Source organism: Halyomorpha halys, unplaced genomic scaffold, assembly GCF_000696795.3.
Source record: "Halyomorpha halys isolate HHAL.00 unplaced genomic scaffold, Hhal_1.1 Scaffold30.1, whole genome shotgun sequence".
In the NCBI taxonomy this organism is placed as follows: Eukaryota; Metazoa; Arthropoda; class Insecta; order Hemiptera; family Pentatomidae; genus Halyomorpha; species Halyomorpha halys.
In genome coordinates, this window is record NW_027110126.1 from 439,350 (window position 1) to 454,481 (window position 15,132).

General features: G+C 31.2%; 2 protein-coding genes across 2 annotated transcripts in view; one reads left to right on the forward strand and one right to left on the reverse strand.

Moving 5' to 3' along the window:
- Positions 1 to 3,387: 3,387 nt before the first annotated feature.
- Positions 3,388 to 3,969, reverse strand: LOC136795956 (uncharacterized). Its single transcript, XM_067048193.1, has one exon. It carries the CDS (start codon positions 3,967 to 3,969, stop codon positions 3,388 to 3,390), a length of 582 nt encoding a protein of 193 aa, XP_066904294.1.
- A 4,014-nt stretch (positions 3,970 to 7,983) lies between these two features.
- Positions 7,984 to 15,132, forward strand: part of grnd (grindelwald) — a 121,536-nt gene continuing 114,387 nt past the window's right edge. Inside the window, exon 1 of the mRNA XM_014427435.3 lies at positions 7,984 to 8,117. Coding sequence (XP_014282921.1) covers positions 8,116 to 8,117 — 2 coding nt within the window. The 5' untranslated portion in view covers positions 7,984 to 8,115. The remainder of the gene's footprint in view (positions 8,118 to 15,132) is intronic.

Consider the following 15,132-nt stretch of genomic DNA (forward strand, 5'->3'; position numbering starts at 1 on the left):
AAACTCAAATAGTAGAAATATACTAATTTAATGACCGCACCCGGACCATATTCCTTTCATCTTCACACACGGTCAATCAATAATCTTCCAAAATATAATTTCATTGTATTATTTTTTAAGAATGATAAAGTTTGTGAAAGGTTTTGTTGCTCCAGCAGTACTTCTACTAACTAGAGTGCTTATTATAATATGCCTTGTTTCGTCCCATTTACCCACGCTCTGTTCAATTTGAATAACAAGTGTAACTCAGTAAATTATCATAAAATCATTTCGGTGTGAAGTATTGAAGTGTATAAACCCCTCCCCCTCTCCTCCCAAAAAACCGTTTTTTCGACCAAATATTTGTATTATTATTTCTTTGATACAAAATACAATTAATATTTAAAGTATAGTCCACTGTTATCTACTGTCGTCATCTGCTAACCAATTGCTCGATCCCACGCTGATTCCATTCTTTGGAATGGCTGTCAAAGAACTCTTAGACTGCAATTTCAACTTCCGCAAAATTATCAACTTCCTTTCTTTGAAGGAAATGGGCCATGGATCGAAAGAAGTAGTAATCCGATGGTGCGAGATCTGGACTATATAGTGGATGAGGAAAGAATTCGAACCCATGATATACTTTGTAGAAGTAGTAGGTTTTATGATACTCACAAATGAACATAAATTTGGCAAAAGAAAATTTGTCCGAACAACTATAAATAAATTTATTTTAGCAAATGTCTTGAAAACTACTACTCCTACGAAAATAAACGTCATAAACTACTTTATAGCTCATTAAACTAGCTTTAATTTGAGTGCTCATAGACATCAGTACGTCGAATGGTTATTGAGATATAGATTTTTCAAAATAGATTCTTTGTTTTTTTTGTTGTTTTTATTCTTCTAACAACTCACAATAACACTTATTAACTTAGAACTTTTATTAAGGACAGAACAAAATGATTGACTTGCACTGTGTATCTTGAAACGTTTACACACATGTTGTTTTTTGGCGGACTCTATATTTACCAACCAAACAATCAAAGATACAATTATAATATAATTAAATTTATTATTAAATTATTACTATTTACATATAATTTTAAAATACCACATTTCAAGAAACACTAAAAATATAACATAATCTCTTGCGGGTGGTGCCACAGGTATAAGCCTAAGATTTTGAGCAGCACTATTTAAAGTCATATTAAATGTTAAACGCATAAGAGCTCCTAGCGGATTTTCTGAACAGTTTGTTTTATAACTTTTCCTTCAAAAACTTCATGTTATTTATTTCTAAGTTTTGATGAGTGAAAAGTGAAAGTTTGACTCCTGAGTCATTACATTATTACTATAGTCATCCATTGCTTTATTTGTTATAAAACATCTAAAATAATACTAACACAAACTACGAGTAAGTAACCTAACACAGCAAACAAAATGGTGACGAGCTCAGCTGGTATTCTGTTTGTATAATCTTCCAATTGTATAATTCTCCATTTAACAGACCTTGTAACCGACTCAAGCATGTTATATATTCTTTTACAATGTCGTTTTAACATGGTAAAATAAGGAAATATTTCTCCATTTAACTAAAGCATGTTAATGATCATGAATACCCCTAATGTACATTCACTGAGTGCGGAGAGTCACATGCATACATGCTTTATTTGTATGTTCACGGGTCCGCTTTGGTGGTAAAACCATTGAGGGTGTTGTGGTTGAGTATTTATTTTATTCCATGGAATAAATAAATAACGAGAGACTTCTTGAATGCTCATGGTCGGGTCTCCCAAAGCTCGAATTCTTCTTAGTTCTCGAATCTGAGGGCTTCTAATTTAATATTTTTGTCACACTCTAAATTTAATTTCTCCTGATAAGCACTGACCGTTCTTCTCTTGTGAATGGTTCATTGTAGAAAAGCAGATGCAGAAGAGAGTGATAAGAGAATAGATCAAAGCTAGTTTTGGTAGTGGTTAAAAAAATGAGTGATGATGCTGGATTGAATTCAATGAAATCAAAGCAGAAGAAGCTTCAGAAATAGCATCATACTTTGTAATATGTGTTGTATGCACTATGAATGAACTATCTGTTCTGTTTAACGGCGTAAAACCTCCCCCGGTCATCAACGCCATTTACTTCTTATTAGTTTTCAGCAACATACGTATATACATACACATACATATTATCACATACATACATATATTCACACCCACATATATATATTTTCACGTACACACATACACATAAACACACACATGCACATATATATACAGATACCTTTATACAATCGGTTTTTTTTTTTTTTTTATTATTTATTTATTTTATTTTTTATCATATTTCTGCAAGTATATTTTGTGTTCTCAAAAATCTATGGCTCGGAACCCACATAAATTGTATTGATATGCCCAGATTTACTAGTTAAATAGTAATGGATCTTAAAAATTTTGGGTGTTTCGGGTACATGTAATCTATGGCTTTTAGCGAGCTTAGTGAATCTGTTACTATTATGATGTTATTTTGGTTCGAAGACAAACAGAAATATAATGCTGCTGCTATTGCATTTAGTTCAGCTGTGAATGTATCACATAGCTTGTGTTGTTTGATTTTGTGCGTGGAATTGTTGGTAACAAAAGCTGATGCTGTTGACTGTTCTGACTTTGATCCGTCTGTGAAGATTGTAAAGGCTGTCGGCATGTTTTGGATAAGGCGAGAAAAATGAGCTTTATATCGAGAATGTTCAGTGTTGTGCTTACAGTATTTCGAGAGTTCTAGAATTGTTTTAGGTCGATAATGGGTCCAGGGTGGATGGTCATTTTCTGATTGATACATTTTTAAGGTTTTAAGAAAAGAGATGGTCGAGGCGATTTTTTCTGACAGCGGAAGAGTTGAATTTTGTTTTTCTTGAAAAAGATTGGAAAACATTCCATTGAATATATATTTATGGGTCGGATGTTCTGTCTGTGGATACAATTTTGAGGTGTAGCCTATGGCTAGTTTTAATCTTCTAAATAAAAGAGGCGATTGTCCGGATTCAGCGCATAGGCTAAGAATAGGGCTTGTTCGAAATGCTCCGGTCGCGATTCGAATTCCGGCGTGATGGATTGTATCCAGCTTAGCAAGCACTTGGGAACGAGCCGATCCATAGACGAATGATCCGTAGCCCATTTTTGAACGTATTAATGCCTTATAAAGTGTGAGTAAGCTAGTTCTATCTGCACCCCAAGAGGTGTAGCTTAGTGAGCGAAGAATGTTTAGTTTTTTGGTACAGTTCGTTTTTAGTGTAGAGATATGATGTTGCCACGTCAGTCTTTAAATGTTAAACCTAGAAATCTATGGTAATCAGCGTATGGTATTTGGGAGTCACCTAGAAATAGATCGGGTGACAGAGGTGTGTTTCGTTTTCTACTGAAGTGGAGGCATTTTGTTTTTTTCGACGGAGAATTGAATGTCGGTAGTGTGTGACCAATGTTTGATCCTGTTAATTGCATTCTGTAATTTAAGTTGGATATCGTGAATATTTCCAAATCGACAAAAAATTGCCAGATCATCGGCAAACAAAAGAGGCTTAACTTCCCTAGGTAAATTCAGTCCTAATTCGTTTATAGCTAAAGAAAAAAGAGTTGGACTGAGTACACACCCCTGAGGTACACCATTAATCTGTCTGTATCCCTGTGAGAGTTCGTTTCCAATTTGTACCCTATAATGTCGATTTTCAAGAAGTTGTTTGATAAATTGGAACATTTGGCCCCTGATTCCTATAGAGGACAACTTTCGTAGTATGATGGCATGGTTAATATTATCAAATGCCTTTAGCATGTCAAAGAAGACAGCTATCATTTGTTGTCCGTTAATAAATGCATATTGAGCCTCTGTCTCCAATGCTATCAAGCTGTCTATTGTAGATCGGCCCTTTCGAAATCCTGATTGGAATGGTTGTATTAGGCCATTTTTTTCTATTATCCACATCAATCTTTTATTGACCATTCTTTCTAATATTTTGCATACACAGCTTGTGAGAAAAATTGGTCGATAGCTGGATGGGCTTATCTTTTCCGGCTTTTAGAATTGGAATGACTATTGAATCGCGCCACATTTTTGGTAGTTTTCCGGTTGACCAAACGTGATTATAGTAGTCAAGTAACCATTTTTTTGTGTCATTTGGAAGTCTTTTAATCATATCGTAATGTATATTGTCAGGACCAGGAGAGGAGCCCTTTATAGTGTTTAGTATGTTATCGAGTACCTACATTGTAAACTGTACGTTGTAGTATGAGGTTATGTCTGTATTATTTTTGGAATTCTGTTTGTTCTGGAATACTATTTCGGCGGAAGTTATATAATTTGGAAAGGTAGTCTGCAAATGCATTTGAAACAATTAATTGGTCATCAGAGAGCCGTCCATTTACTAGTAAGGTCGGGCGGGGAATAGAACGGTTTGGACGAGAGTTTTGAATTTTGTTCCAAACGATGATAGAACTTGTAGTGGCGTTTATATTATTGACTTATATTCTTTCTATGTTTTAAAATGTATTGTGTTTTGTAATATAAATTGCGTCTTTAAATCGCCTATTTCTTCTTGATTTTTTATTTTCTAGAATTCTTGTGTTCTCAAAATCAAATACGTGATTTTCTGAGACATTGTGCTGTGCCAGAGCTGTATTTCTTTTGTTTTACAGTTATTTTGGTGTTAATTTATCCTGTTCGCTTTTCATACAAGTAGATATCAAGTTCATTTCTATGTTGTAATTAATTGTTTTTGCATTCCATTGAAGTATCGGCAGTGAGAATGCTGTAAAGGACTTGATGCTTGTGTGTTGGAGAGAAGAGAGTAACGTAGGATAATTGTAGCAGACATATAAGGCCTTGGATAAGGGTCTTTAAACCTTGCAGTAAATTAAATATCTGATAAAAGTATGCAGGCTGTTTGCCAGGTTTTTAAATTATTGTATAACATTACGTATATTTGTTAGCTCATAATTCAAGTTATATATATATATATATATATGTTTTTTTCAATTCCTCGATTATAATCTGAGTAGGGTTGGGTGAGTGCATTCGTTTGCGATAACTGGTCTAGAACTAGCCGGTGGTCTTTGGAGATAACATTATCGCCCTACACTATTTCGAGCTTAGAAGGAATACATTTTTTTTTATAGATTTGAGATTAAAATTTAAAGCTCCTCTTTCGTTCCAATTCCGCTCACATAGGCTGTAGCTTATTTTAAACAGTCTTCTGTTCAAGAACATTTGTTTGTTTCGTATTTTCAGTATTATCTACGGAATATGTAGTTTTTTATTTTGAATCTGAATAGGTGCAAAATCGTCTTGATTCTCTCTCAGATTCTGAAATTTGTTTGCGTCCTGTTTCAAGCTTCCATACGCTTTCTCGGAGCTGAGTCCATTCATTTCACTGACCTTCAGCAATGAGGATTGTCGCTAATTCATTTCTTTTTGTTATAGTCACTGCACTTGGTAGCTTATTTAAGAGGTTCACCACTTATGAGATTGCACCTACTCTGATGTAAACCATAGTCACAACATACCCACCATGACCTTAGCAGCGGCTTATTGTTCCCTCGATATGCTCCGATCCAAGATATGTTTTTCTACACTTCTGAAAAGCTTGGCAGATATTTTATAGCAGGTGGAGACTATAATGCTAAGCATCCATCTTGGGGTTCATGTGCATTCCAAGAGGTTAGTGCTTGAAATCTACTCTCCTTAAGCTTTCGTTTTTACCAAATATACCAAACGCATTTTTACCAAATATCCCGACTTACTGGTCCTTCAGTGATATAACAGCCAAACTTAAATCTCCAATTTGTACTTACAGAGTCTGAAAGATCGTTCAATCGTAATTTTTTTCTCGATATATAGAAGTCTCACTTTCGTGTTACTAAGTTTAATTTGATCTATGAATCCATCGAGGCTCAAGGTTGACTTAAAACATTGAGTTTTTGGACTAATGATTTTGTTTTGCATTTTCCAAACTGGAAATTCCAGCATGCTGAACTGTGTAAATGGGTTATATTTATTGGCTTGTACAAGTTGGTCTTAATTTTTGGTCGACCAGTCAAGCGTCGGTTTTCGGGAACAAATGCACAAGGTGCTAGGACAAGCGCTTATTATTGTTCCAGCAAATAACTATTTGTGCTCCTTCGTTTTAATCAATTAAAGCATTTTCTTAACCTTTAGAATGACTAATTAATCATAATTTTCGATTGCATAATTTAAAATTGTATCAATTGGGTGGAAATACATGGTTTGAAATCTGATAGATTAGTTTTAATGATATATTTTTTATATAACATTGAATAAATCAATATAAATTTATAAAACGAAATAATGATTTGCCCTAATTGTGGCACATCTGACAAAAAAAGTTCTTTATTCATTTTGTGTTTGAGTTATTCCATAGCTTCTATAGTTGGCTGGAGTTGATTTTTAACTATTCTAGTACTTAAGGAAAGTCTAGAGTATAACCTCAGTAAAGAAAGTAACCGCATTCCACGGTACTGTTTTTGGAATACGCCCAATTCTGAATAAATCAAAAAATCTTTTTTCATAAGATGTGCCACTATTCAAGCAATGCAGTAATATGTTAGTTTGGAAACTGTATGGATTATCTATTACATTTTATAATGAAGTTAGTTTAATTCAAAGTGTATAGCCAACAAACGTCTACTAAGTTTGCATAACTGAACATACAAACATGTGGATGCCAATGTTTGTTAATTTGAGTGTAAAGATTCGTAAGTATTTCGAATCCGTAGCAAGTGGCAAACGTTTAGATCTGACTTCAAATGTTTTGCGTTTACTTCTTGCCTTGATGTTGATTTGTGCCTTTGAAGATTGATATTTACCTAATTACCTATTTACTTTCCATATGTTGGCGGTATTCATGGTGTTTTAAAAGTAAAAAAAATTTAATATTCTATAAGTTAAATGTATAGGTTTATGAGCAGAATTTTACAGTCCAGGTTATACGCTAAATTTAAAGGAGTCCCAAGATGATTTTCTGAACAACTGGCTCTCACTTATCCCTTTTTTTCTTTCCTAGTTTTCTTTTTTTTCATTACTCTGTTATTATTTTTATTCATTGCTTTATTTGAGTTTAAAACGTTCAAAACAAAATTAATACAAACCAAATAGGAACTGTGAGGAACTAACCTATCAAATCGACAACAGAAAAAATGGTGGGGAGTTATGCTGGTCCGTTTTGTGACGTCATTCTTCATTTAATGATAAAGGCCTAGAGAACTCGAAGGCTCAATGCCGATACCACTAATCGTTCTCTACTCACATCCTTGTAGTGACGCCTCTCGAAACTCAAATCCACTAAATCAGTTTTAACTCAATCCTCCCTTCTACTCTCGGCGTTTACCCGTCAGTTCAGTGTTTATTAACATATTAGGCATTCTCTATTTAGCAGACCTATTAATCTCGACCATGCTATGTTATATCAATTGGAGAAAATGGTCGGGGGGTGCGGTCAGCAAAAAAGAACATAAATTTGCAAAACATTATTAATTCATGCCGACGTTTCATGGCATTATTAGAGAGATTTTAGCAGGGAACCTGGCTGAAACTGTTGCAACGATAAATGTTATTTCGTTTTAACATGCTAAAAGAGGGAAATATGTTTGCATTTAACACACTTTAACATGTTAAACTGTAGATGATGACTACCCATATTGTAGTATTCCTATGCTTGCTTCGAGCGGAAACCGCTTATCGGGTTTTGTAATGACTTCTAACTTCAGAGGTACAATTTGGGATCATTCACTGTTTTCTGGTTTGTTTTTTCTATCTAAGTACACAGCCGGTCGTTTTGGAGGCCTGGGAACAGAGGACATGAGTCAAGACATGGAGTGGTTTTTGCTGGAGGCGAGGTGTAAGACCTACCTGGAGTTGAGAAGCTACCTGTTGCACTGCTCTATTGTTGCCAGTTGGGAATGTCGAAGGTAGCCGAAGTTGCGGAGAAGAATGTCGGAGGTTGCCGAATGTGGCCGAGGCCTGCTCAGTCCGCACCGCGACACCTGCTTTCACCTGTGGGATTCAGTCAGTTCTCTTCACTAACAATGGCTTCACCTTCATAACTTCATTAGAATTATCCACCGCTTCGCTAAAATGTGAGTTTTCATTACTGTTTTCAATGTCCAGTCATTATTTTCTAAATATATTTCCGATTTTTCTTTCTTGTATGTTTCTGAACTATCAGTCGTTGTTTAGAATCTGCAAGCCCTTAAAACTTCGCCGCTTATTCGACCAAATGGCACTTGGCGAATTTGAATTTATTCTAGCGATGACATCTAGTTATAATAGTATCAATATGTCTGCAATCCACTAATTTATCGTTCATCTTCGTTAAAAGTATTACTTTTGCTATTATTTATTATTGTTTATTAAAGCAAAAAAATATTGCTTGACCATCTAGAATTGTTATCAGTTCTAATTGTCCAAAATGGTTATCAGTTGATAACCATCTGTTTTGATGGTTCTCTGTGGAATGTCTATGCTATACCGAAGTATGCTGAAATCTTTTAAAATTAAAATAAGAATAAATAATTAATTTATTAATATTTATAATAAGATTAATATCAATCCTTTTTGCCCAATGGTCGAAATAACGATTTTTATTATATAGTTTTCTTCTTTTAGCCTGTTAATTCATGTCCAAAATATAGGATAGGTAAATTTGAAAGTTATTACCTTACGAGAAACTTATTTATGGATTATTTTTTGGGTAAGGATTCATGTATGAATACATTGTCCCAGAATAGAATTGATCTTTACATGATTTCTAGAATATATACTGTAAGCATTACAAAAATAGTACTAATCTAATTTTTGACGGTGTACTTCGAAGTGGTTTGGATGTTGGGGCGTTTTGATTTTGGATTTATTCCTTTGAAAAAAAAACTTGAATAACCATTAAGTTATGGTTGACATTTGAAAATTAAAGCAATTATGATATACCGAAAATAAAAAGATTTTTGTCCTAACAATGCTGTGTGCATTTGGCGGATTATTTTGTTTTAAATGGCCATTAGTCTAACAGACTTATTGATATTTATTAAAAATCTAGACTTTAACTCACCATTGTCGGACAGTATAGTTAGTTTTTTTATTGGCTTAATTTATTTTTTATTTGTTTATTGATTTAATTTGATTTTATTAGTAGTTTTTTCAGTCTTTTAATTGAATTTTTTTAACATTTAATGAATATCTGATATTCTTGTATTCATTTAGTGCCTTTGGTATTCATAGTATTCATGGAGCATGTATTGTACTTATAAACTGTTTTAGTGTTGAAGTTGTGTATAAGGAGTACTCAAACATAATAATATTAAAAAATAAATTAATCTATCTAGTATTTGATTGTCTTAGCTCTTATTTATTCTATGGTTTTCATATTACTTAATATATATTGTGTTGTTTTTTTTTTTTTTAATTTAACTTTGGAATTTTTTTTTTTTAGTAGCCGGTAATCTAAATTATTTAAATATATTTAAAAAGATTAAAAAGTCGATGAAAAAAGCATTACGATATAAAAATCGTATACTCTAATATTTAAGATATTCGTTTTCCTTTATTTTCCCTGAATTTTAAGTTAGGTTCTTATAATTAAATTTTTATTTTTTGTGTCGGTGATAGTGATATTGATTTCCTTTTCTTTTTTTTTATTGGTTCTTTTCACATTAATTGTTTTATTCTTTAAATTGATTTCTTGTGGCAACTTTGAATATTCTGTACTTCTTACTCTTGGCACTCTTTTGTTTGGATAAGACTCAAGGATACTGTCGGGATGTTCCAGGAACTTCACGCTCCGCCTTTAAAAGAAGATTCCATTGATTCTAACCTGTAGAGTTTTGAAACGTAATTCGTGTCCATTCGAGCGAAGCTTATATGAGATATAACGTTTCATTTTTTGTCAAGTTCTACATTTTGTTGAGGTTTACAATACAAGGCACTGGAAATGTTTCGTTATTTTAAACAATGTAAATTGTAAATCGGGTTTCAGTTGTAACCTGAGTCATGAGATAAAATATTGGGATTGACGCAGTTAATTCGATGATGTATTTTGTTCTTCCGATAAATTGAATGAGTAAAACTTGACTTCGAATTTTGTAACAGTGAAATATTATGCTTTAAAAAATAATAATATTAATGTAATTTTAAAATGTAAACGATTTTATTGAATTATGATTGTTCACTGTTTTTTTTTAATTCTCAAAATCTGAAAATATTAAATTAGTACATAATGAGATTAAAATATTATACAATAAGGCACAATTACCATTTGTTTAAGTATTATGAACGGACAAAATCAATTCCAATTTACATTAGAATCTCGCTTATCCGAACTAGTCGAACCAAGACACCCATCAATAGAGAATGCCTGTATCTTCAAATTAAGTATCCGGCGTGTTTAAAAGAAAAAATATGTATTAATTTGAATCCTATATTAGTTTAAAATTAAAACTTTACTATTAGGTAATAAGTATGTTTATATGTCGCGGCTTGAATTGTGAAACATCTGTTCTTAAAGGATTGTATTATATTGTATTTTTGGTATTTTATATATTGCATCTTACATTGTGGTTACTTTTTGACAATCCTCTAATAATTTTGGGACTCTATATATACTAAGACATTGTTTTTATCAAATTTATCACTATGATGGTTATAATGTAGTTTAGCAGCGATATGATAGAGGTAAATTTAATAGACTATAATAAAATAATTTAAAATAAATATTGAGATGCATGATTTAATTCAAGTGTACAAAACTAAAATACCCTTCTAATTTCTATAAAATCAAACTTTATCTATCAAAATCATTTTTTCATTCATTAGTTACAAGAAAAAAATCAGACTTGAGACCTAAGGACCAGACACATAATTCCTGTTGAATGGCAATAATAGTCAATACGTAACATCAATGATCTGTACAATTTTTCTAGTTTATTAATTATAATTTACTTATTATACTATCGTCAGTGAAGAGAGGATACATTAAAAAACCCGTTTTACCTCCTCTTTTGATTAAACGGCGGTAAAAAAATGTGGCTGCTTTGATAGTGATAAATCAGAGAAAATTTCTAATTTTATTTTGAATTAATCAGGTTTCGGAGATGGTACCGTAGACTAGGATTACATTATACAAAAGGGTTCTGTTACAGACAGTCCCACAGCAATTAGAGGGTTGTCAAAAAAGTAACAACAATCTATTAAAGTAACAATTAAATTTTTTAATAGTTGTTATAAAGTCAGTTTATTCGTTTTATGGAACTTTTGTTTTCTCAGAATTATGTTTATGAAAATATCGCTGCTAATTAAGGTATATTTGTCTGAATATTTGTTTGCTTGAAATATTTTTTCGATCGTACCATATATTGTTACTTTTTTGACAACCCTCTAATTGCTGTGTGACTGTCTGTAAGTAAACCATTTTGTATAATGTAATCCTAATCTACAGTACCATCTTTGAAACCCGATTAATTCAAAATAAAATTAGAAATTTTCTCTGATTTATCACTATCAAAGCAGCCACATTTTTTTACCACCGTTTAATCAAAAGAGGAAGTAAAACGGGTTTCTAATGTATCCTCTCTTCACTGACGATAGTATATTAAGTAAATAATAATTAATAAATTAGAAAAATTGTACAGATCATTGTTGTTACGTATTAACTATTATTGCCACTCAACAGGAATTATGTGTCTGGTCCTTAGGTCTCAAGTTTGATTTTTTTCTTGTAACTAATGAATGAAAAAATGATTTTGATAAAGTTTCATTTTATAGATATTAGAAGGGTATTTTAGATTTTAAACGAAATTAGCATACTTTTTTTAATTGGTTCTAAATTACCACACAATTATTAATCTGACAGTATATTATTGGGAAAAAGATACTTCACCGTATGAAGTAGATTGTAGCAAGATAGTCCGGGTGGTGGTCAATAAAGTTATCAAAATAGTAAAAAAAAAAAAAAAAAAAAAAAAAAACTATTTATTGTTTTATTTAACCAACGTTTTGTCCCATTTTGCAAGACTTCCTCAGGGCTGTCTGATAAAAAAGAGTATTTAGTATTTTTAGAGTATTTTATAGTTTTATTTTTAAAATTTGCTACAAATCGAAAGAAACCTTAATGATTTATTTATGACCATACGTCTGTTCGTAATATATTTCCAGGAATAGTGAATTATTGTCCTAATTATTTTTTACTTAACGAAATAATGAATTATTTATTTAAAATAATAACATTATAATCGGTATTTTTTTTAATTAATTGAGAATAATCGAGTAGAAAGGATTTAAAGTAAAGTTTATAAATAATCCCTTATGAAAATGTTTAAGCTCAATCATGGCGTTGAACGCAAAAGAGGTTTATGTCAAACCTGGGCCCTGTTTCATAATGAAAGCTAATAGTATTAGTTCATAGTACAAGTGTAGAAACTAGTGAAGTAATAATACTAATAATTATTTTTTTCACGATAGGGATGACTATTAGTGATATTACAGGAATTAAAAAATACTAAAGCACAAGTTACTATTGTACAAGTCTATGTAATTTAATTAAGATAAATCTACATGAATAATAGTATTAGTTTGTACTTTATTATGAAACAGGGCCCTGGAGGGAGATGTTGATAACTTAAGGTAAATTTCCGTGAAGTTGTTTGTAAAGACTACATTGTTTTTCCTTATAAAACTAGTTAGTTATAAGCATACTAACTACAACAAGTAATTGAAGTTTGTCTAATCAGTAATTAATTAAATAATTAATTTTTTATGAAACCTAATCTTAGAAGAGTACAGAATGATTTAGGCCACTTTTGCTCTCATTGGTTCAATTGTTCTCTTCAGAATGGTGGATAATCAAAAGTCATGAAATGTAGGATTTTGGAAAAGTTTAAAAGAAACTTTTGAAGTTGTAATAAGCTTTCATTTTAAATTCTGAAAAAAAAAAAGAATTATTAAATGATATGGGTTGTACCGAAAAGGAAGAATTTATTTTGGAAGAAATTGATCGACAGTATAAAGTAGAATGTAGGAAGATAATACATGGCGGTCACTAAAGGTTTAAAATAGTAAGAAAACAAAACCTTTTAATGGTAACGTTTCGTCCCAGTATGCAGTGCTTCGTCAGTGCTAAATGAAAACAAGATACTAACATTGTAAGATGTGACATTATAATTAGAATGTATATACAAAGCAAGTATGAAATTATACAAAAATATATATATACAGAAAAAGAGGACTTATAAATGCTGAGAAAATATAAGTAAAGATGAATAGGATGCTAATTAATAATGGATAGAACCATGTGCGATAGAATTGTAATTATAGAACTAAAGTAATAAATTGTAGAGCAATGCTTATTAAAAATAGTTACAAATATGTAAGAAGGTATAATACAAGAGCCCAAGAGGAGAAAAAAGGCAGTTATCTCACCCCAATTTTTGATTACTTTAATGAAAACTATGTATAATTACTAGTCAAAAGTGGTGAGTCTGCCAAGTATAGGTAGGGGGAATAAAAAATGGCGGCTTTTTCAAAACGTTAAAAATAATTAATTTTTTATTCGGAGCTCTATATCTTTATAACTACCAACAACATTAGAAAAGGGAACACCATTTAAGATAGAGTAAATTTGATAAAATATGAACTCTAAAAGAGCTATTTACGTTTAATAGTTCTCGAGTTATAGCTTTTTAAAAAGCAACATTTCTTAAAAATGCACTAAAAGATTAGTAGTTAATTTATTATGAGAAATTTATATCTCAGGAACTATGTGACGTACAGATATCTATTAGTATTCAAATTAAAGCTAGTTTAATGAGCTGTAAAGTGTTTTATGACGTTTATTTTCGTAGGAATAGTAGTTTTCATGAAATTTGCTAAAAATAATTGATTTACAGTTGTTAGGACAAATTTTCATTTGTCAAATTTATATTCATATGTGAATATAATAAAAGCTACTACCCCTATGAAGATAATTGTAATAAACTACTTTATAGTTAGTCAAGTTTCCTTTATTTTGAGTATTGGCAGACATATGTGTGTCTTATATGATATATTTTTTCAAACATCCAACATTTTATGCGAACGACTAGAAATTAACATTGTGTGAGTTTATCTCGTTATATATCATAAAAAGTACTACTCCTACAAAGAGATACATTATTAATTATTTTATAGTATATTTAACTAGCTCTAATTTGAGTGAAGTCAGACATCTATATGTCCAATGGTTTCTGAAATAAAGTTTTTCATAAAGGAAACTTATTGTCCGAACAACTATAAATCAATTTATTTTTGCAAATATCATGAAAACTACTATTTCTAACGAAGGTAAAGGTCATGAACTACTTCTATATCTCGAGAGCTATTGGACGTAAATAGCTCTATTAGGGCTCATATTTCAACAAATTTACTTTTCTTTAAATAATGTCCTTTTAGATTTTCTCGTGTTGTTGGTAGTTTTTAGGATATAGATCTCCGAATGAAAAATTAAGGTTTTTTTTTTTTTAAGGTTTTGAAATAGCCACCATTTCTTATTCCCCCTACCTATACTTGGCAGACTCATCAATTCTCACTAGAAATTATACATAGTTTTCATTAAAGTAATAAAAAATTGGGGTGAGATAACTGCCTTTTTTTTCTTGCCGGCTCTTTTACTATTAGGAGTTAACGGTAAACAAGTTGGTCAAGTAATTCTGGCAAAGGTAAATTAAAAATTAAGAAAGAAAGAATAAGAATATAAAAATCATCTGATGTTAAGTCTTTCTGTTTACTTTATTATTGCGTTATTCATGTCTTCCTTTTTACTATATTTGTTACTATTTTTAATAAGTATTATTCTACTATTAATTAGTTCTCTATTTCTATGTTTGCAATTCTATCACACATGGCTGTATCTAAGATTATCCATTATCATTACTAATTAGTTACCTATTCATCTATATTTATATTTACTTATTATTGATAATTTAGTCATTTATTTATTTTTAATATGATTTCTTACTTTCTTTGTATATATATTCTAATTTTCTTGTCACTTCTTACAAGTTTGTATCTTGCTTTTCTTCAGCCCCGACGAAAACCTGCAAAGTCCAAACGTTGTATTCTATAAGAATT